Source organism: Mandrillus leucophaeus, unplaced genomic scaffold, assembly GCF_000951045.1.
Source record: "Mandrillus leucophaeus isolate KB7577 unplaced genomic scaffold, Mleu.le_1.0 Scaffold1142, whole genome shotgun sequence".
NCBI classification, from domain to species: domain Eukaryota; kingdom Metazoa; phylum Chordata; class Mammalia; order Primates; family Cercopithecidae; genus Mandrillus; species Mandrillus leucophaeus.
Genome location: NW_012099677.1, coordinates 140317 through 162502, shown reverse-complemented (window position 1 = coordinate 162502; position 22186 = coordinate 140317). Strand labels below are relative to the sequence as shown.

General features: G+C 33.7%; 1 protein-coding gene across 1 annotated transcript in view; it reads right to left on the bottom strand.

Annotated features, from left to right (window-relative positions):
* Positions 1-22186, bottom strand: part of KHDRBS2 (KH domain containing, RNA binding, signal transduction associated 2) — a gene marked incomplete at its 3' end in the record, with an annotated part of 444128 nt that overhangs the window by 302438 nt on the left and 119504 nt on the right. Inside the window, exon 2 of the mRNA XM_011997223.1 lies at positions 8066-8193. Within this exon, the coding sequence (XP_011852613.1) occupies positions 8066-8193 (128 nt within the window). The remainder of the gene's footprint in view (positions 1-8065; positions 8194-22186) is intronic.

Genomic DNA, 22186 nt, shown 5'->3' with positions numbered 1-22186 from the left:
ACCAAGCACGCTCTTGGACCACAGCACAATAAAAATATATATCAATGCTAAGAAGATTGCTCAAAACCACAGAATTACATGGAAATTAACCTGCTCCTGAACGACTTTTGAGTGAACAATGAAATTAAGGCAGAAATCAAGAATTTCTTTGCAACTACTGAGAACAAAGATACAACATACAAGAATCACTGGGACACAACTAAAGCCTTATTAATAAGAAAGTTTATAGTGCAAAATGCCGATATCACACAACTAAGAAGATCTCAAATTAGCAACCTAACATGACACCTAGAGGAACTAGAGAAACAAGAGCAAACCAACATCAAAGCTAGCAGAAGACAAGAAATAAACAAAACCAGGCCTGAACTGAAGGAAGTTGTAACCTGCAAAAACCACAAAAGTTCGCATCCAGGAGTTGGTTTGCTGAAAGAATAAATAAGATAAACCACTAGCTAGACTAATAAAGAGAAAAAAAAAGAGATGATCCAAGTAAACACAAAGAAATAAGAAAGGGGATGTTACCACTTTAGGGATCCCACAGAAATACAATAACCTTGAGAGACTATTAAAAGCACCTCTATAACACATGCTAGAAAACTTGGAAGAAACTGGTAAATTCCTGGACACATACAACCTCCCAACACAGAACAAGGAAGAGACTGAATCCCTGAACAGACCAATAATGAGTTCCAAAATGGAATCAGTAATAAACAGACTATCAACCAAAAAAGCCCAGGACCAGTTGAATTCACAGCCAGATTTTACCAGATATATAAAGAAGAGCTGGTCCCATTCCTACTGAAACTATTCTAAACTCTAACTCATTCTATGAATACAGCATCATCCTGATACCAAAGCCTGGAATAGACATAATGAAAAAAACTAAAACTTCAGGCCAATATCCTTGATGAACATAGATGCAACAGTCCTCAACAAAATACTAGCAAACCAAATCCAGCAGCAGATTAAAAAGCTAACATTCCACAATCAAATAGGCTTTATGCCTGAGATGCAAGGTTGGTTTAGCATATGCAAGTCAATAAATGTGATTATTCACACAAATTAAACTAAAATAAAAAACCATATGATCATTTCAATAGACACACAAAATTATTTCAATAAAATTCAACATCTCCTCATGTTAAAAACCCTGAACAATCTAAGCATTGAGGGAACATACTTCAAAGTAGTAAGAGCCATCTATCAAAAACCCACAGCCAACATACTGAATGGGCAAAAGCTGAAAGCATTCACCTTCAAAACCAGAACAGACAATGATGCCCTCTCTCACTACTCATATTCAACATAGTACTGGAAATCCTAGCCAGAGAAATCAGGCAGAAAGAAGAAATAGAAGACATGTAAATAGGGAGAAAGCCAAAATATCCTTATTTTCAGATGATATGATATTGTACCTATGAAGCCCCATAGTCTCTTCTCAAAAGCTCCTAGACCTGATAAGGAACTTCAGCTACATTTCAGGATACAAAATCAATGTACAAAAATCAGTAGTAGTATTTCTATACACCAACAATATCAAAGCTGAGAATCATGTCAATAACACAATCTCATTCACAATAGCCACAAAAATCCCAGAAATATAGTTAAATAAAAAGGTGAAAAATAACCTAGAAATACAGTTAAATAAAAAAAAAAAGGTAATTTTGAGAATTACAAAATACTGCCCGAAAGAAATCAGACAAGACACAAACAAATGAAAAAACATCCCATGTTCATGGATAATGAAAGAATCAATATTTTTTAAATGACCATACTGTTCAAAATAATTTACAGATTCAATCCTATCCCTATAAAACTACCAATGATATTCTTTACAGAATTAAGAAAAACGATTCTAAAATTCATATAGAACAAAACAAAAGAGTCTAAATAGCCAAAGCAATCCTAAGCAAAAAGAACAAAGCTAGAGGCATCACATTACCTGACTTCCAACTATATACTACAATAACCAAAACAGCATGCTACTGGCACAAAAACAACCACCGAAACCAATGGAACAGAACAGGGACCCCAGAAATAAAGTCACACATTGACAATCACCTAATCTTCTACAAAGTCAAAAAAAAAAAAAAAAAAAAAAAAAAGGAAAAAAAAGAAAAAGAAAAACAAACAAAACAAAACAAAAACAGGCAATGGGGATAACTAGCTAGCCATAAGCTGAATATTGAAGCTTACGCCTTCTTTACACTAGTTACAAAAATAAACTCAAGATGGATTAAAGACCTAAATGTAAAATCCAAAACTACAAAAACTCTGGATGATAACTTAGGAGATACCATTCTGGAAGTAATCCCCAGCAAAGACTGCATGACAAAGATACTAAATGCAATTGTAACAAAAACAAAAATTGACAAATGGGTCCTAGTTAAACTAAAGAGCATCTGCACAGCAAAAGAAACTACTGATAAACATACAACCTACAGAATGGAAGAAAATATTTGCAAACTATGCATCTGACAATGTTCTAATATGCAACATCTACAAAGAACATAAAAAAATTAACAAGGATAAAACAATCCCATTAAAAAGTAGGCAAAGTACATGAACAGTTACTTTTCAAAAAACATACATGTGGTCAACAAGCAAATGAAAAAATGTGTAACATCACTAATAATTAGACAAAATGCAAATCAAAAGCACAATGAGATACCACCTCACACCAGTCAGAATGGCTATTATTAAGAAGTCCAAAAATAGCACATGCTGGTGAGGTTGCCAAGAAAAGGAAATGCTTATACACTGCTGGTGAGAATGTAAATTTTACCAGCCACTGTGGGAAGCAGTTTTGCAAATTCTCAAAGAATTTAAAATAGAACTATTATCTGACTCAGCAATCCCATTATAGGGTATATACTCAAAGGAATATAAATCATGCTACCATAAAGACACATGCACACATATGTTCATAACAGCACTATTCATAACAGCAAAGACAGAATCAACTTAGATGCCCTTCAATGGTAGACTGGATTTTTTTAAAATGTGGTGTGTATACACCATGGAATATTACACGGCCATAAAAGAAGTTACCATGTCCTTTGCAGCAATACAGATGGAGCGGGAGGACATTATCTTAAGTGAGCTAATGCAGGAACAGAAAAGCAAATACTGCATGTTCTCACTTGCAAGTGGGAGCTAAACATTCAGTACACATGGACACAAAGAAAGGAACAATAGACACTGGCGTCTACTTCAGGGTTGAGGGTGGGAATAGGGTGAGAATGGAAAAACTACCCATCAGGTACTATGCTTATTACCTGGGTGAGGAAATAATCTGTACACCAAATCCCCCACGACACACAATTTACCTGTATAATAAACCTGTGCATGTAACCATGAAACTAAATTGAATATTAAAAATAAGTAATTGCTGTAATTCCGAAATATTTGCAAATGCAAACAATAGATGCACAACATCTATTTCTCTATTAATCTCTTTTGAAATAAATTTTGTTGTGTATTTTCAAGGTACACAAAATTATATTATGGGATACATATACAAAGTAAAAAAAAAGTTACTAAAGTGAGGCAAATTAACATACTCATCATCCGAATACTTGCCCATTGTTTTATTTGCTTTTGTAGGCAAAAGCAGTTAAATTCTACTCATTTAGCACGAATCACAAATACATGTCTATTAATTTTATTATAAAAATACAAAGCCAAGAGGGACTAGGCAGAGCCGTGGAACCGCTGCCAGGTCGCTGTCGGTCCACGTAGCGCTGCCAGCGCGCTCAGCGTCCGCCGCCGCCATGGGAGTCAGGTGGAAACCATCTCCCCAGGAGACCGGCGCACCTTCCCGAAGCGTGGCCAGACCTGGGTGTTGCACTACACCGGGATGCTTGAAGATGGAAAGAAATTTGATTACCCCCGGGACAGAAACAAGCCCTTTAAGTTTATGCTAGGCAAGCAGGAGGTGATCCAAGGCTGGGAAGAAGGGGTTGCCCAGATGAGTGTGGGTCAGAAAGCCAAACTGACTGTATCTCCAGATTATACCTATAGTGCCACTGGGCACCGAGGCATCATCCTACCACATGCCACTCTCGTCTTCGATGCGGAGCTTCTAAAACTGGAATGACAGGAATGGCCTCCTCCCTTAGCTCCCTGTTCTTGGATCTGCCATAGAGGGATCTGGTGCCTCCAGACGTGTGCACATGAATCCACATGGAGCTTATCCTGATGTTCCACTCCACTCTGTGTAGACATCTGCCCTGACTGAATGTGTTCTGTCACTCAGCTTAGCTTCTGACACCTTCGTTTCCTTTTCCCCTTTCTCCTCATATGTGTGTTTACCTAAATTATATGCCATAAACCTCAAGTTATTCATTTTATTTTGTTTTCATTTTGGGATGAAGATTCAGTTTCAGTCTTTTGGATATAGGTTTCCAGTTAAGTACATGGTCAGGTATTAACAGCACAAGTGATAGGTTAACGTTAGAATAGGAATTGGTGTTGGGGGCCGGGGGTTGCAAGAATATTTTATTTTCATGTTTTAGATGAAATTTTTATCTATTATATATTAAACATTCTTGCTGCTGCGCTGCAAAGCCATAGCAGATTCGAGGCACTGTTGAGGACTGAATTATTCTCCAAGTTGAGAGATGTCCTTGGGTTAAATTACAAGCCCTACCGAAAACTGAGGTGGGGATGGGGAGAGCCTTTGCCTCCACCATTCCCACCCCACCCTCCCCTTAAACCCTCTGCCTTTGAAAGCAGATCATGTTCACTGCGACGCTGGACAATATAGGCATCTGTCCCTGGGCCAGCAGGGACCTCTTAAGCCTTCCTCGTGGCCTGGCTTATTTTTTTATTTTTATTTTTTTTCATCCTGTGGTTTTTCTAATGGACTTTCAGGAATTTTGTAATCTTATAACTTTCCAAGCTCCACCACTTCCTAAATCTTAAGAACTTTAATTGACAGTTTCAATTGAAGGTGCTGTTTTATAGGCTTAACACCCAGTGAAAGCCCAGCCATCATGACAAATCCTTGAATGTTCTCTTAAGAAAATGATGCTGGTCATCGCAGTTTCAGCATCTCCTGTTTTTTGAGCTTGGCTCCCTCTGCTGATCTCAGAGTTTCCTGGCTTTTCCTCCCTCAGCTCCTTCTCACCCCTTTGCTGTCCTGTGTAGCGATTTGGTGAGAGAAATCATTGCTGCCCCTTCCCCCCAGCACCATATATGAGTCTCAAATTTTATTATTGCAATAAAAGTGCTTTATGCCAGCTTTTCTAAATATATATATATATGTGTGTGTGTGTGTGTGTATATAGCACCAAATAAGAAAAACTACTCATTAAAATAATTTAATATTATAATATGACATATTTCCCCAAGTCAAATTATTAAATGTAAAGCACCAGGACTAGATAAATCATTCTTAAAGAGCATTTTTATAATTTTTATAAATTAAATTTTAAACTTCATTTAATTTCTTGTAGTATTCAACTACGACAACAAATTCACTTGAAATTGGAGAGTAATTGAAACACAATCTATCCAAAAAAAGTCATGTAGTAAAGTCTTGAGAGGACCATTTCCCCAAGAATTCCCATAGTAATTTATTGCTCTTTGAGAGGACTGTGTCATCAACACATTAATTATTGGTACAAACAGACAGCAGTTGTCAAGGGGAGAAATCATTCTGAGAGAAAGTTGTGTAAAGGAATTCTTTCACCAGTGTGGCCCCCTGAAGGATAAATCACTTTTCTATTACAAAACATTCAACTTTAAACCAATAAACACTGTTGTGTTCTGCTCAACAGCTCATAGTATTACACCACATCACACATTTTACAGCTCATAAATGTACACTGAATACAGCTCAAGTTTAGTGATCATAATCTTAACTCTATCTCATTGATATTTTTCTAAGAAATGGACAATGAACAGCAGGAAAAAAATCACAACTTTTATAATAAAATATGGTATGTTTTCAAAAGACTATTAAATATAGTAAGATATAGTTTGTTTTCAAAATATTATGATTTATTGTACTATAAAAACAAGAACAAGGTAGGTCAACTTTGATAAGTGAGTATAGTCTGCTCCTCAGAATTTCACTCTTTTTCTGTAGAAAAGCTCTAAAGTTATCTTTTGTGTGATAATTAGATGAAATGAATATTCCTTTAAAAATAAATTAAAGGAGTTTAGCAGGCTATTCATAATGTAAAGAAATGGTAAATTTTCTCAAGCATGAATTGTTATTTGAGACTATTCCATAAAACTATTAGGTGTTATCATTTTTCACATTCTTCCACATTTAACATGAAAAAGTGATGCAAATATGTGGGCATGATCGGTCAAGTTAAAAATGTAACGGTGCACCAAAAATGAAGAGCCTAAAATTATACTAACTGCACTAAAGATTTCCGTCTCTAACAGAAGCATGACCTTGAACAATTCATGATTTTTCAGTTACCTCATCTATAAAATAAAAGTTTTATATATTCTGTGATTTCCAAGATTAGTCCCAGCCTAAACATTCCATAATTTTAAAAATTATAAGAGACACAATAGTTTGCTGGTGATCCGTAGTCCACGGCAGTTAAGAATAAGCAGTTTTATTGTTAGAGCATTTTCTTATACATTACAAAATTAAACTTCAGACAAAAATTTGGTATCATAGAATATTCTTATTTCGGTATTCATCATTCTGAATCAAACACAGATCCAGTAATAATCAGCATAAAACCACTCATATAGGAACTTGAAGAGCCATCAAGACTTTAAATGCCTTACATACCTTGTCAGTGTAATTTGATCAGAGACTATAGAACTACATTTTTATTTAGAGGCAGGTATTGAGTCTGTCATTGACTTTCCCATATCCAGAGATACAAATATGTTACTCCAAGAAACATAATCAAGTTATATCATATTTAAATGTATGATTTAAGAAAAGAACCTTCTATTCAAGACTATAACTGGTTAATTGATCAAGTGAAAAAGGACATATTATTCTTTATACTCTAACATATTCCTACCTCATTTCACTACTATGCAAATTTTTCATGTACATTTCTAAGCCTGCCCAATTTAATATTCAAGAGAACATAAAGCAAATCTAATAAAGTTTATTTTAAAAACATATACCCATTTTAAACAGCTTTCTTGCAATAGTCGAGCTCAAAAACAAATTCCATGCCCAAAACATTTTATCTCAAAGATAAATTTTATGGTTTGCTGGGCTTTAACAATTTTATCCCTGTTTGAAATAATTATAGACAAAGCATCTAGTTAATTATATTTACTAAAGTTTATCATAGTAGAAGACAATTGGTAAACCAGAGCATTTATTTCTGTAATCGTTACTCTTAGGATAATTACATGGTCCTTGCTTCACATTCACTCTTCAGAAAGTTAATTATCAGCTTGAATCTTTGAGTTTACATTTTAGTTTCCTCCATTCATTTGACCAAAACAAAAAAATCCCTCTTTTTACCCATTGAAATGTATGAATATAATTGATAAAACCATGCCACTGAATGCTATCTTTTATAATCAATGATCTACTAGTGAAAAATTAGTTTAAAGAAAGATGTAACATTAAGAATGATATTGTAATTATTTTATGAATAAACTTTGATTATAGAAGACTATAGGTTATAATCTAAGAGTCTAATAACCTAATTGATTTTCTTAGATATATTAATAATAATTCCCTTCTAATTTTCTAATGTTATATATTTAGTATCATTAACTCTACTCCGTTTTATAATAAGGAGATACATTTTAACATGAATCAAAGACAATCACGTGGGTGTACATATTTGGACAAATTGATATATCATTTATATTTTGAATACATGATTAAAATATCTGATTATGCCTCCTACATTCACAGAACAAAAATGCTGTAGCCTTCAGTTTAAAATTACCCTCATTATTGCACTTTCAAAAGTTTTCCTTCCCCTGTGTCAATATCACGTGCTTGCATATACCTACATTATGAAGCTTCAAATATTTATTTTATAGAAGTCAATAAATAAAATATTTTGTCATTTTTTAAATCAATTCTATGAGAACAAAGTATATATGGTAGTACCTTTGGATACTGCTTGACAGGAATCAGTACTCTTTCTGAGAGCTTTATGTTTTTGTTGCTGATGACATCAAGATACTTCTTTTCTTCGTCTTCCTTTTTTCCATCAGAACCTTGAAATTTTTCAATTTCTGGAAGAAAATCACAAGAAGAAAACAAGTGAAATGAGGGAAAATGTTATAAATATGCTGAAAAATGCTATCATAAATAATATTAATATTACTCCTCTTCTCAGATAAGATTTTGATGAATATCTATAAAAGGCCTGAAACAGCATCTCGCTAACAGTTATGTGAATGCTGCTACTGTATGTAAGAGAAGCTCTGTCAACTCAAACTAAAAAGTGATAATTGAAGATATGACTGTGTCTTCTGTGAAAAAAATTGATGAATTTAATTAATTTTAATATTTTCAAACAAAATTAAAAAGGTTATATATGTCCTTTGACTATTTAAACTATTTTAGCAAACTTAATTTTTTCTAGGAGCAATAAATAGAACAAAATACATTTTAAGGATATGTTTTATTTTTACTCAGAATTATTCCTAAGAAAATAAAAATAATTAAAATGGTAATTATTTAGTTAGCTAAAATAGGTAGTAAAGAGAAATTGCATATTTTACAAGGGGTTATAGAAAAGTCATATAAATGATTAAACCTATAAATGCTAACATTCGTATTCATCAACAAGACATTATCAATATAGGTGTTTAGAAAAACATTAGAATATTACCAAATTTGATATTTTGGAGCACACTTATCCACTCCTTCATTTTTGAATTAATTTATTCCATAAAAAATGTTAAATTTCTACTAGGTACCAGAAATGCAACAGAAAACAATAAAATGTCTGCTTTTATAGACTCTATATTCTAACGTGGAAAATGAACAGCGAGAAAATGAATATATGGGCACACATACAGTTATGGCTGGAGGCAAATAATAAACACATTATGCTGTTATTAATACAAAGGAGAGTCAAGCAGTGGCTATTACTTCAGATTTGAAGGGTGATATTTGATCAAAGCCCTGAATGACAGAGAAGAATAAGCCATGAGAAGACTGAGAAGAGCTTAACAGTCTGATGAAAAACAAGCTTTACTTGCTCTTGGAATAGTAAGAAGCAAGAAATCCTGTGTGGCAGAAGAACAGTGAATGTAGAAAAAAAGGCTTGATAGGTGATTATAGGACAAATCATGTAAGAACTTCTAGGATACATGATGTTTTCTACTTTATATTGTGACTGCAATGGTAAGCCTCTGGACCACTTTGAAGAATAAAGGAAGGCAGTCACATTGTATTTTTATTTTTAAGGATAGCATAGTACGTAATATCCAAAATCAATCACAGCAGAAGGTAAGCAAACAAGGAAACCAACTTACATTTATCTAGTTGAGAAACGAGGCTGACAAGGTAGGAATGAGATTTTAAAAGACTGTGTAGTTACAACTAGAGTCATCTCATGCAATGCACTATGTAAAATAAGTGTTTTGGAGAATTATTAAAAATTCATTTTAAAAATTTCCCTTTTTATATAGTTATTATTATGACCATGACATAATCAGTAAATATTTCTTTTTGTTCTTTGCTGTTGGTCAGCGTACTAAAATACTAACTAAATTAAGATATAAATGTGACAGTGTTTTATTTTTGCTATGGATAGAACAAAACATTCTATTTTTGTTATTTTGGAGTAGAGAAAAGGTGATGATAGTTATTAAGTATGAACATGTTTCATATAAATTTATTTATATTGCATTTTAAAACAATTATCTTGTAAAGGTCTGACTACTTCCAAAGGTAAGGGGAATATATATTTTATCTAATGGTTTTCTTCTTTGTTATTCTAGCTTTAACTAACATTTTTCCCCCAAATGTTTTCAAATGGCTTAAAGAAAACTTCCTAAAACATTCCAATTAGTAACATTTTTGCATACTATTTATTTGGGCTGTATGGAATTTGAAACAATTATTTTGGAGTAATATTACATTACTTACCCAGGTAGTGCCTGAGTGAAATCTACACTGCATAATTTTTACAAAGTCATTTATAATCATCTTATCAGTTATATGGTACAATTTCCCTAAAGACAAGTATCTTGAACTAAACTGAATTTTTTGAAAATAAGTTATATGTCTATAATTTCTACTTAGTATGATAACATCAGATTCCTATGTTCTACATGGAAGTACTAACAAGTCACTTTAACTGACTCTTTAAACTGAAAATCACTTTATTCCAACTTTTCAATCCCTTATATAATTATTACAACCAGAACTATGATAACTGCAAAGAAAATCCATTCATCATGTCCTCTGATAGTAGGAATAAACTTTTGATCACTGCCCTGTGGGTACATGCACCTACATACCATAGCTTGCTGAGGTTAATTGTAATGTAGAACACATTGAAGAAGCTGACTCAATTCCTGATCTATAATACATATGGCTTCTCCCTTGTTACTTTTTCATAAAAATAAATTGAATTTGTCTGACATTATTTGCTATCCACAAAACTACTACCTTAGGCTCTTTTAGACATTTGCAATTTGATCAGGCCAGGATTAATTCTAATAACCTTTCCATCAAGAAACAGAGTTAAGTGAAATAGCATTTCCACTGCTATTTCTATTCAATTCTACAATTTTCTTTTGAATTTTTTTTGGTATTATTTTACCCTCCTAATACTTAAAGGAAGTTATCTTGTCTTCTTTGGCATATCTCCATGACTAATAGCTCAATACTTGCATTTGTCAAATGCATAGTAACAAAATGGTATATGCCAAACTTGCCCGGGTTTAAAACCAAAGAAAGCTTCATCCATGTCTCTGCAAAAGGACATGAACTCATCATTTTTTATGACTGCGTAGTAAACCATCATTCTCAGCAACTAACGTAAGAACATAAAACCAAACACCGCATGTTCCAGAGATCCAGAACAATGTGGGGATGCCCTGTCTTACAACTTCTATTCAACGTACTACTGGAAGACCTAACCAGAGCAATTGAGCAAGGGGAAAAAAAAGGCGTCCAAATAAGAAAATAAAAAATAAAGCTATTTGTTTGAAGTTGACAGGATCTGATATGTAGGAAACCCCTAAAGACTTCACGTAAAAACCATTGGAACTACTAAGTGAATTCAATAAAGTTGCAAAATACAAAATCAACATCCAAAAATCAGCTGCATTTCTATATACTAGCAACAAACTATCCAAAAAAGAAATTAAGAAAACAATCCTATTTATAAGAGTATCAGAAATAATAAAACACTTGGGAATAAACTTAGTTAAGCTGGTTCAAGACCTGTACACTGAAAACCAAAAGCATTGATGAAATAAATCAAAGACAAAAATAAATGAAAAGACACTTTATAGATTGGAAGAATTAATATTGTTAAAATGTCCATAATACCCCAATAACCTAAAGATTCAGTTCAATCTCTGTCAAAATCCCAATGGCATTTTTTATAAAAATAGAAAAAAAAATCTCCAAATTTATATAACATGATAAAAGAACTTCAAATGGCCAAAGTAATTTTGAGAAAATACACAACTGGAGGCATCACACTTCCCAATTTCAAAATACATTATAAAGTCATAGTAATCAAAACAGTATTATACTGGCATAAAAACAGAAATATAGGCTAGTAGAACATAATAGGGAGCCTAGAAATAAATCTATACATGTATGTTCAATTGTTCTTTGACTAAGGTTCCAAGAATGCACAAGGGAGAAAAGAAGTCTCTTCAATAAATAGTGTTGAGAAAACTGGATGTTCACATGCCCAACAATAAAATTGGACCATTCTCTTACACCGCACAAAAAAATCAACTCAAAGTGAATTAAGTGAATTAAAGACTTAAACATAAGACCAGAAATTGTAAAACTCCTAGAAGAAAAAGAGGTAAATGCTTCTTGACATTGGTGTGGGGACTAATTTCTTAGCTATGACCACAAAAGCATAAGCAACAAAAGCGAAAATAGACAAGTGGGATTATATCAACAAAAAGTTTCTAAATAGCAAAAGAAACAGTCAACAAAATGAAAATGTGACCTACAGAATGGAACAAAATATTTGAAAACCATATATCTGATAATAGAATGATATCCAAAATATATAAGGAACTCCCACAACTTAATAGCAAGAAACCAATAATGAATTCAAAATGGGCAAAGAACCTGAATAGGCATTTCTCCAAAGATGATACGCAAATGGACAATAGCGATATGAAGAGATGCTGGACATCACTAATCATCAGAGAAATGCAAATCAAAGCAACAATGAATTATTACTTCACACCCGTTAGTATGGCTATTATTGAAAAAACAAACGTTGGCAAGGATGTGGATAAAAGGGAATCCTTGTACATTGTTGATGAAAATGCAAACTGGTGAATCCAGTAACTATGAAAAAACAGTATAGAGATTCCTGACCATATGACCTAGTTGTTATGGTCTGAAAGTTTGTGCCCCCCCAAAATTCACTTGTTCAAATCCTGACTCTAAGATGACAGTATTAAAAGGTTAGGCCTTTGGGAGGTGATTATTTCATAAGAATGGAACCCTCATGAATGAAATTCATGCTCCTAAAAAAGAGGCCTGAGGGAGAGCCCCCAACACAACTTCTACCATGGGAACACAGCTGGAAGGTAAGGAGACAACTACACGGCAGTATCCACAAAACAGAAATTGGGCCTCTACCCAGATACTGAATCTGCCAGCACCAAGATCTTGGACTTCCTAAACTTCAGAGCTATGACACATAAATGAGTAAGTTAAGGGAGCTCATTCACCCCTTCAACCATGTGAAGACACAAGAAGAAAGCATCATCTATGAAGCAGGAAATAAGCCCCCACCAGAAACCAAACCTATCGGATCTTGGAATTTTCCAAGATTTTGGATTTTCTTGGATTTTCCAGCCTCTAGAATTGTGAGAAATAAATGTTTATTGTTTATAAGGCACTCTATTTATGGTATTTTATTATAGCAGCCCTAATAGACTAAGAGACCATAAATTTATACATGAGGAATCTAAAATAGTCGAACTCATAGAAGCAAGAAGTATGGTGATGACAGGGACTGAGAGAAGGAGGAAACAGGGAAGTGTTGGTTAAGAAATACAAAGTTTTAGCTATAAACAGTGAACATGTCCTAGAGACCTATTGTACAACATAGTGCCTATAGTTAACATTACTGTATTGTTGGCTTAAAAATTTGCTAAGAGGGTATATCTTGTATTAAGTGTTTTTATCACAAAAATAAATAAATGTAGTGGGAGTAAACTTTTTGAGGTGATAGGTATGACTATGGTATTGGTTGTGTTAATGGTTTCATAGGGGTATACTTCACTCCAAATTCATCAAGCTGTATACATTATATATGTACAGCTTTTTGTATGTCAGCCATATCTCAATAAAGTGGAGGAAATTTTTGAAGGTTTTGTTTTTTGTTATTTTGTTTTGTTTTACAATAAAGGATTATAGAAAAATAGGAGATGCAATTGCCTGGACTGGCAAGTCGTACTATGTAATTCTTTTATATTAAGAATGGTTCTTCATTTTGCTGAAGCTTTTTAAAAAATATTTTTAATACCTCTCCTATATGCATAGTTTAGTATAGTCTATGACTTCAAAACTCAATGTCAATGTAAAGATTATTTTATATTCATTCTGAAAATATGAGTAATATTTCAGTGAAAGGAACGATTTGAATATGTGAATCTCTACCTTGTCAAGTTACTTTCTTAACCCACATGATTTCTTTCCTGCAACAAAATTCATACTTCCTGAACCAGGTATACTAAGTATTTAACACTGGCTTCCCACACACTTCTAGTATTTATCTGACCTCAAAATAGAATTTGCTTAAGATATTAGAATCCTTAATAGCTATAAAATTAATGTGCTAGGACTGTGTCTGTATTTTGATGCTTAACACAAGTTATTTTGTAGTGATTATATTTCTTTTTACAATTGGCACGTTGTTGAGGCTCATATTTTTAAATATATATGACATAATTACATATGCAAAAACACAGAAATCACAATTATCTGTTTACATTTTAAGTTGGTTATTCAAGATGGATTTTAAAATTATATAATATTTTCCCCTAAAGTCAAAATTTATGTAAATTTAAATAAATTACTTGTTTTCCAGTCATTTCAAACACAACATAGAGCTATATAAAACTAAATATTAAATGATACTAAATATGTACTTCAAGGACCAATTATGTAGAACTGTTTATGCCTAATTTCTTTATAGAGGGTGAATTACATGGTCTTCCAGATATTTATATTTCTGAAATTAAAAATAAAGAGAAGAGACAAATTTACAATATGTGCAAACTAGAAGTTTCTAGTTCTATGGAAATTTTCAGAATCCAGATACATTTAATTATTGAGAAGGCTTCAAAAATAATCTTTCAATGCTACATAAAAGAACATTTGCATGCAAGATATAATTTTAGAATGTATTTAAATGAAGAACATGGAATTTGTCGGCGAAGAAAATATTTTTTGTTAATGAAATGAAAATGACCTTGAAATATAACAATTGGGTGGAATGCCAGTATTCAATGTTTTCGAATTTTTGGTCATCTATAATCAAAATTCAATGAGAAGTTGTAAAACACCTAACTTTTCTTTACGAATATTTTCAGAAGGAACTTTAACTATTTTACAAATTATACTTAACTACCTGGTAATTAAAACTCATTATAAACGGAACACGGACAATTTATATTTAAATAATATCACCAAGTAAAGTTTATACTTTTTTCCACTCTGAAATTATACTTTTTTAGTTTCCAAGTAAAAATGCATTTTGCTTTTTGTATTTGAATACAGAACTAAACCTTTAATAATTAGTGTTAATAGAATAGAATAATGCAACACAGAAGTATAATTTTCATCTTCCTTTTAGAAATTTTCACATGAAAATTTAGAGATTATGTATACTATAAGCTTCCATCACTTCAAAATCTAAGTCCAGAATAAAAGGGCAAATAGACTACAATTGTCATGAAATAAAAACCTAACATTAATCACAGAATACAGGGAAACGACTTTGCACAAATTTTATCTCTTTGATACTCACGAGAAAGATAGAAATGTTCAAATTTCAGTATCAAAAAATGGGTAAAGAAACATCAATGGTACTTTGCCATGAATATCTGCATTATAATCCTGTAGAATCTGTAACAATTATCCCACTTTCCAAATAAAGAAATAGGAGTTCAAAGAGCATATATAATACATATTATAAATACATAAAAGAGAGAAAAATAATGTAAAAATTGAAGAGTCCTCAATGTAGTTTTACATTTAATAATGTGAACAAAAGTGATTAAAAAGAAGCCAATCTTTGCTTAAAAATATCATTTAGAAATTTGTCTTCATATAAAACATTTTTCCAGGGAGTGGGCAATTAAGATTCATGTTTTGCCATAACTCCTTCTAGGAAGCTCAAAGCTAAGTCTGTCTTCAAATAGCTCTAACTTTCCTCAGATAAGGATTTCTTGCATAATTCTTTTTCCTTTCATCAAATTTACAACTTCTTATTTGTTTTATTCTGCAGGAATATTTTATTTTTATCTTGTACTTGCTTTTATGTAAGGTGCCTCAAATCCACCTCAGAAATAGGTAAGTGATTAAATGCCACTTTAAAATTATTATGCTGCATTAATAATATTAATCCAACAGGCCTTACTAATGCAAAATTTCTTTGACCTCCCTTTGTGGTTTTTGGAGTTCAATCTGGGTACTAAAATATCTTTGTCACCTGCTAGCTACATGATCTTAAGCAAGTTAGTTAGCCTCTGTTTACTTATCTTTTTAAAAGAAAGTAAATCTTTCAAATGATGTTGTTATAACAATTAGCATTTTGTGCATTGCTCTCTGGCAATAATTATTGCATTGTTTTGATATGATCACATCTATCTCCCTGTATTTTGTAATCTCTTAGCAGGAAGTTTATTTTACCCATCGTTATAGCGTTGGTTCTTAGGCCAAAGCAGAATAGGAAATTATACCCTAAACCTGTGTTTTACATCATACAAAAATAAAATGGGTAATTTCTCACAGAACAAACCTTAAATGATAACATGTTAACCTTAAATCTGAACTACGTTGCTAGCAAAACAGATGTCCTAAGTCATGGATCTCCCAGACCAACGGTCAGCAGGTCATAAAGTTTAGTGAATACTGGTCTAATTCCACAACCATTTAAGGGACGGAAAGTTGTTCTTGAATATCGAATCATATTTTCCTTTTTATTGAAGGCATAAGAGACTGTCAGATCCATTAATGACAAATCAGTGCAAAATAATTTTAAGTATCTTCACAAGTAATTATTTTTGATTATTGAAGTAGAAATAGAGACATTAACTGCTAGACAATTTAAATATGATCCAAGCATTTATTTTCAATGATATTAATCATAAGATAGCTAACTGTTTTAATCACTATTCATTTATTTTAATGTGTTGAACTTACTAAAATTCTGAAACCATCTGATACTCTGAAACCATCTGATACCCCGATCCCCATTTCCTGTCTGCTTATCCAAATTATAACCACTTCAGGGTTTGGCTTACAGTTCCTCTCTCTCATGGAGTTGTACAGAGTAACTCAGAAATTTCACTCTCTATAAACTCTTATCACCTAATTCATATGTTAAATATTCAGGTTGTACTGCTTTGCTTTTAAGATAAGACCACAATCTAACACAGTGGCCTTGAACAAGTCACTTAAGTTTTCTGGGCTTCTGTTGTTCTTTTCCACCCATTCACCTTAATATGGGAATCAAATCTTATGAGGGGCATCCTAGTATCTTCTTAAGAATGCAGGCTTCCGGATACAGTATTGTATCTGCCACTTGTTAACTGTGTGACACTTGCCAACAAGATGATGACAGTTATTGCTTTCTAAGCATTTTCTATGTATTAGGCAATGATCAATTTCTGTACATATTCTAGTTCATTTACTTAGTTTACTTAAGTTTTCTGCATCACATTGCTTAGTTTAAAATGGGAATAATAGCCTCATAAAACTGTTGTAAGGATTAAGTGAGTCAAATTTTCAAAAGTACGTAGAATAGCATTTGGTACACAATAAGAGCATGACATATACTAGCTATTATCATTTTATTTACTTGCATTTGGGGGCTGGACACTAGACTTTACTGAATTTTTGTATCATTAAAACCAAACATCATGACAGTCAATGTCATGTATTTCACAAGCTTATACCTTGTCTTTAAGTAGACTGTTAATAAATGACGGTATACCCATGATTTACATTTGAATGTGTCCTTTATCAGACTAATATCATTATATAAATGCCAAGAATATCATATATATTCATTTAAATAAGAAATAGGACAAAATGAAGGAGAAAAATGCAGCTATGGTGATGATAAGAATAGGGTGTGGTATAAATTTTCTGAAACCATCATCAAAAAAATGTTGGAATCTTTTGGATAGTATTGTCGTCTAACATTAAGCAGTGCTACTTCACAAAAGGCAAGAGGTAAGATTTATTTATTTTTAACTGTGTTGAGACTCAGACATAAATTCTTAAATTTTAACGTTAAGAACTTTAATGGGTTTTTTTAAAAAGAATAAAATATTTTATTGATACTCATTCCATATATATCTACATGTAGTTGTCCCATTTGGGTCCCTTTCTCTGAATGTATTCAGTGTTTTCAATTAGATCTTGCTAAGTGAAATACACATAGATCTCAACACAACAAAAAAAAATTCAGGACACATATTTCTCCTTGCTAAGCAACCATAATCACATTACAAAAGAAAAGTAGCAGATCTTATATTGATATTCCACTTTGTGTGTCAGAGTTCCACAGTCCATCATGCTGACAAAGACAACATCAAGTTGCCTTAAACTTGCACCTGGTGCAACGAATTGCTCAAGTGATTTGTATGCATTATATCATTCCATCTTCATATTAACCCACGACAATACACACAAATATTACGTACATTATACAAAAGGAAAACCTGCATATTAATTTCCCCAATTGTACAGCAAGGAAAGTAAGAGATCTGAATTATAAAGCACAGGTTCTGAACCATTATATCAATGATTCACATTCTTACTTATGTACTCTTTCATTCAATAATTATTTATTGAAGGCCTACTATGTCCCAGGCACCATCCCAGAAACTGAAAAATGTGGTGAAGCAAAATCTGTGCCTTATTCAATCTTATAGTCTAGTGAGGTAGAAAGTAAATGAATCGGTAAATTATAATGTAATTCAGAGAAGGATTTTTTAAAAGTTTTACTATGTAAGTTTATATACAAAATACTGAACATATTTTTATTATATTTTGATGACTTTTAACATATGCATACAGCCATGACACCATCACTGCAACTAGTATACTAAATATATTCATCATTTCTAAAAATTTTTCCTGTGTTCTTTTGTGTGTATGCTTCGGTTTGTTTTAATTTTTTGGAGGGAAGGGGGGTTGTTGGCTCTTTGTGTTAAGAATACTTAAGGTGAAATCTATCCTCTTAACATATTTTAAAGTACACAATACTGTATTGTTAACTATAAGTACTATGTTGCACAGCAGTATATTTGTCTATTTGCATTGCTGTAAAAGAATACCTGAGGCTGGGTAATTTATAAAGAAAAGAGGTTTACTTGGCTCATGATTGCACATGGTAGAAACACGGTGCCAGTATCTGCTTGGCTTTTGGCGAGACCCAGAAAGCTTGTGGTCATGGAGAAAAGGAAGGGGAGCCAGCATGTCACATGGTGAGACAAGGAGCAAGAGAGAGAGGAGGAGGGACCAGGCCTCTTTAAACAACCAGCCCTCAGGTGAACTACCAGACCAAGAACTCACTCATTACCATGGAGATAGCATGAATTCATTCATGAGGGGTCTGCCCTCATGACCCAAACACCTGCCACTAGGCTCCATGGCTCCACTTTCAACACTGGGGATTCTATTTCGAAATGAGACTGGGAGAGCACAAATATCCAAATCATATCAAGCAGGTCTCTAGAACTTACCATCTTGTATAATAAACACTATATCCATTGAGCAACAATTACTGATTTCTCCCTTGCTCCAGCCCCTGGTAATCACAATTCTATTCTCTGCTTCCATGTATTTGACTACTTTATATATCAGATGTAAGTGGAATCATGTAGTGATTGTCCTTCTGTGACACGTAGCATAATGTCCTCCAGGTCCATCCATGTTGTCACAAATGAAAATAAATGTTTTGAAAAACATGAAAGGGGGTAATGGCATATAAAATGGTGAGAAGCGAGTGATGTTTAGATAAGAATGATTAAAAATGGCCTGTTTAAGAAAGTCATCCTTGACTAGAGACATGAATTAAGTATGGGAAATAACTACATGAAGATCTGGGGTAGAATTTTCAAGGTAAATGAAACAGAAAGTGCAAGACATCTCAGGCTGGAAAGAATTTGGTACATTTAAGAAATTGGTAGAAGGGTGATGTGTTTAGTGTGGCATGAATGTGGGAGAAAGGCATAGAAAATCTACCATTTCTGAGAATAGGTCATTAGAAACACTGTGGTTCCCTTTTCACTCTTTCTCTTAGAACACATGTCTGTAGGCTGGGTGAGGTGGCTCACACCTGTAATCCTGGCACTTTGAGAGGCTGGGGAAGGTGGATCACTTGAGGTCAGGAGTTCAAAACCAGTGTGACCAACATGGTGAAACCCTGTCTCTACTGAAAATACAAAAGATTAGCCACGTATGGTGGCATGTGCCTGTAATCCCATCTACTCAGGGGGCTAAGGCAGGAGAATTGCTTGAACACGGGAGGCGGAGGTTGCAGTGAGCCAAGATTGTGCTACTGACCACTCCAGCCTGGGTGACAGAACAAGACTGTCTCCAAGAAACAAACAAACAAAAAAAACAAAAATAAAAAAAAGGAACAAGAAAGAAACAGAACATGTGTCAGAGGGAAGGCAGGTACCATGTCCTGAGAACATTCAACCAGCCCTATGTAGAGGTCCATGTTGTGAGAAACTGAAGCCTTTTGCTAACAAGAATGTGAGGGAGACACCTTAGACATAAGTCCTCTCTCAACATTAAGGTTTTTCAGTGACCACCACTTCTTAAGAGACCCTGAGCCAGAACTGTGCATCTAGGCTTTTCAAAAATTCCTTACCTATGGAAACAGCCAGATAGTAAGCATTTGCCATTTTCAGCTCTTAGGTTTTGAGGTAATTTATTGTGCAACAATAACTAACATCATAAGACAGAAGTTTTATTTTCTTTTAAGTACAATGGTAAAATTTTGAATAATTTTAGCACAGTTTTCATCTGATTTGAGTGGAGGCAGGAAGACCAGTTGTGAGGCAGTTGCACTAGACCAGGTGAGATATGCTGAAGGATATAGTGTTAGAGGTAAAGGTCTACAAATTGGCTGGATTATTTTGAAGGTAGAGGTTTGCTGTAGATAGAATGGAAGTCTAAGAAAAAGGGGGGAAATCAGCAGTGACTCTCAGGTTTCTGGCTTGAGTAAGTAGGTGAGGAGTAGCAACATTTATAGATCTAAAAATGACTAGCAGAAGAACAGGCTTGACTGGGAAAAATATAAGTTGTACTTTGGCTACATTTAGGTGAGACCTAATCAGAGATGTAGAATCAGGAGTTGGATAAGGAATTCTGGAGACTAAGGAAAAGATTGGGGTTTACATAAATGTTTGTGTCATTAGCATATGATTGATGCTCAAATTTATAGGAGTGGAATAGAGGAAGGAAGATCGCCAAGGACCAAGGCCAGTGATACTCTAATATGTAAAGCTCAGAAAGAGAATGAGAATCCAGCAAATGAAGTAAGAAGGGGCAATGAGTGCAAGAGGAAGAAAATCAGGAAAATGTAGATCACAAGATTCAAGTGCAGAAAGTATCTTAAGAAAAAGAAAGAAATCAACTGACTCATCCTATTGAGAAGTATAGTTAAATGAAAGCTGAGTTTTGACTATTGGCGTTGGCAAGGTGAAAGATGCCACGTATCTTTATAAGAATAATTTTAGACACTCATTAGAGTGGATTTATGAGAGAACAGGTGAAGAAGATGTGGCCACAGTATGAAGTTTCCCCCTACACCTCAGTAGGGCTACTCTGGTTCATTGCCTTCCTGAACCTTTTTCTAAATTCTTGAGACCATCAGTACTGCAGTTGTTTCAACCAGATAACATTTTCCCATTTCCTTTTACATTGGAACTAAATCCTTTTGTTGAGGTCATCTGCGCAAAGCACACTTCCCGTTGATTTCATCCACTTTCATAATACACATCTACCATCTTTCATCTTTTTAGACAATAAGCCCAAACTACCTTCCTGGGTTTTATACTTTTTTCAATATTTTACTCTATATTTCTACTCTAAAATGTTTAATACAAATAAAACTCAGTGCATCTCAAACTGTATTCTAAAACCTATTAGCTCGAAAACCTGTTCTTTCACTATCTTCTCTTTTACCACAAGCTTCCTAAGTCACCCAAGAACAACAAAACCAGAAATCTCAGCCATATGAACAAGAGTTACTCCCTGGTACTCCCCATTCTATATGCAGTAGTCAAGGAATCCTGTTGATTCCATCTCTGGAGCTTCTCTCACATGGAGCTTCTCCACTCAGATGCTCTCTCACTGCCTCAATTCACTTTCCCATCATTCTCACCTGAATAGGCAGGACCCCTTCAACCAGTTTCCCTGAAAATCCATGTAAAACTTGTCTTCCACATCCAAGCTGTCTTTCTAAAACACAGATCTGAGCATTCCACATTTCTCTCTTCTGTTGGAATATGGTATCTGAACTGTGTTTATTCCCTGGCTATACTAAGTATTCAAATCTTTGTTGAATGAATGAGTGTCACTACCCTGACATGTACCTGCTTCTCACTGTTGAAAGTTAAATTCTAATTTTTATCCGGTCACTAAAAATTGATCAACCATTCTAGTTGTGTCTCTCAACACTTTCTAGTCTTCTTTCTTGCCATCCTGAAACAGGCACAGTCTATCCTCGTACATACTCTGAGCAAACAATACTCTCAAAGTTCTTAGGCTTTTGCTGATGACCTTCCCTCCTTCCTCTAATCAGTG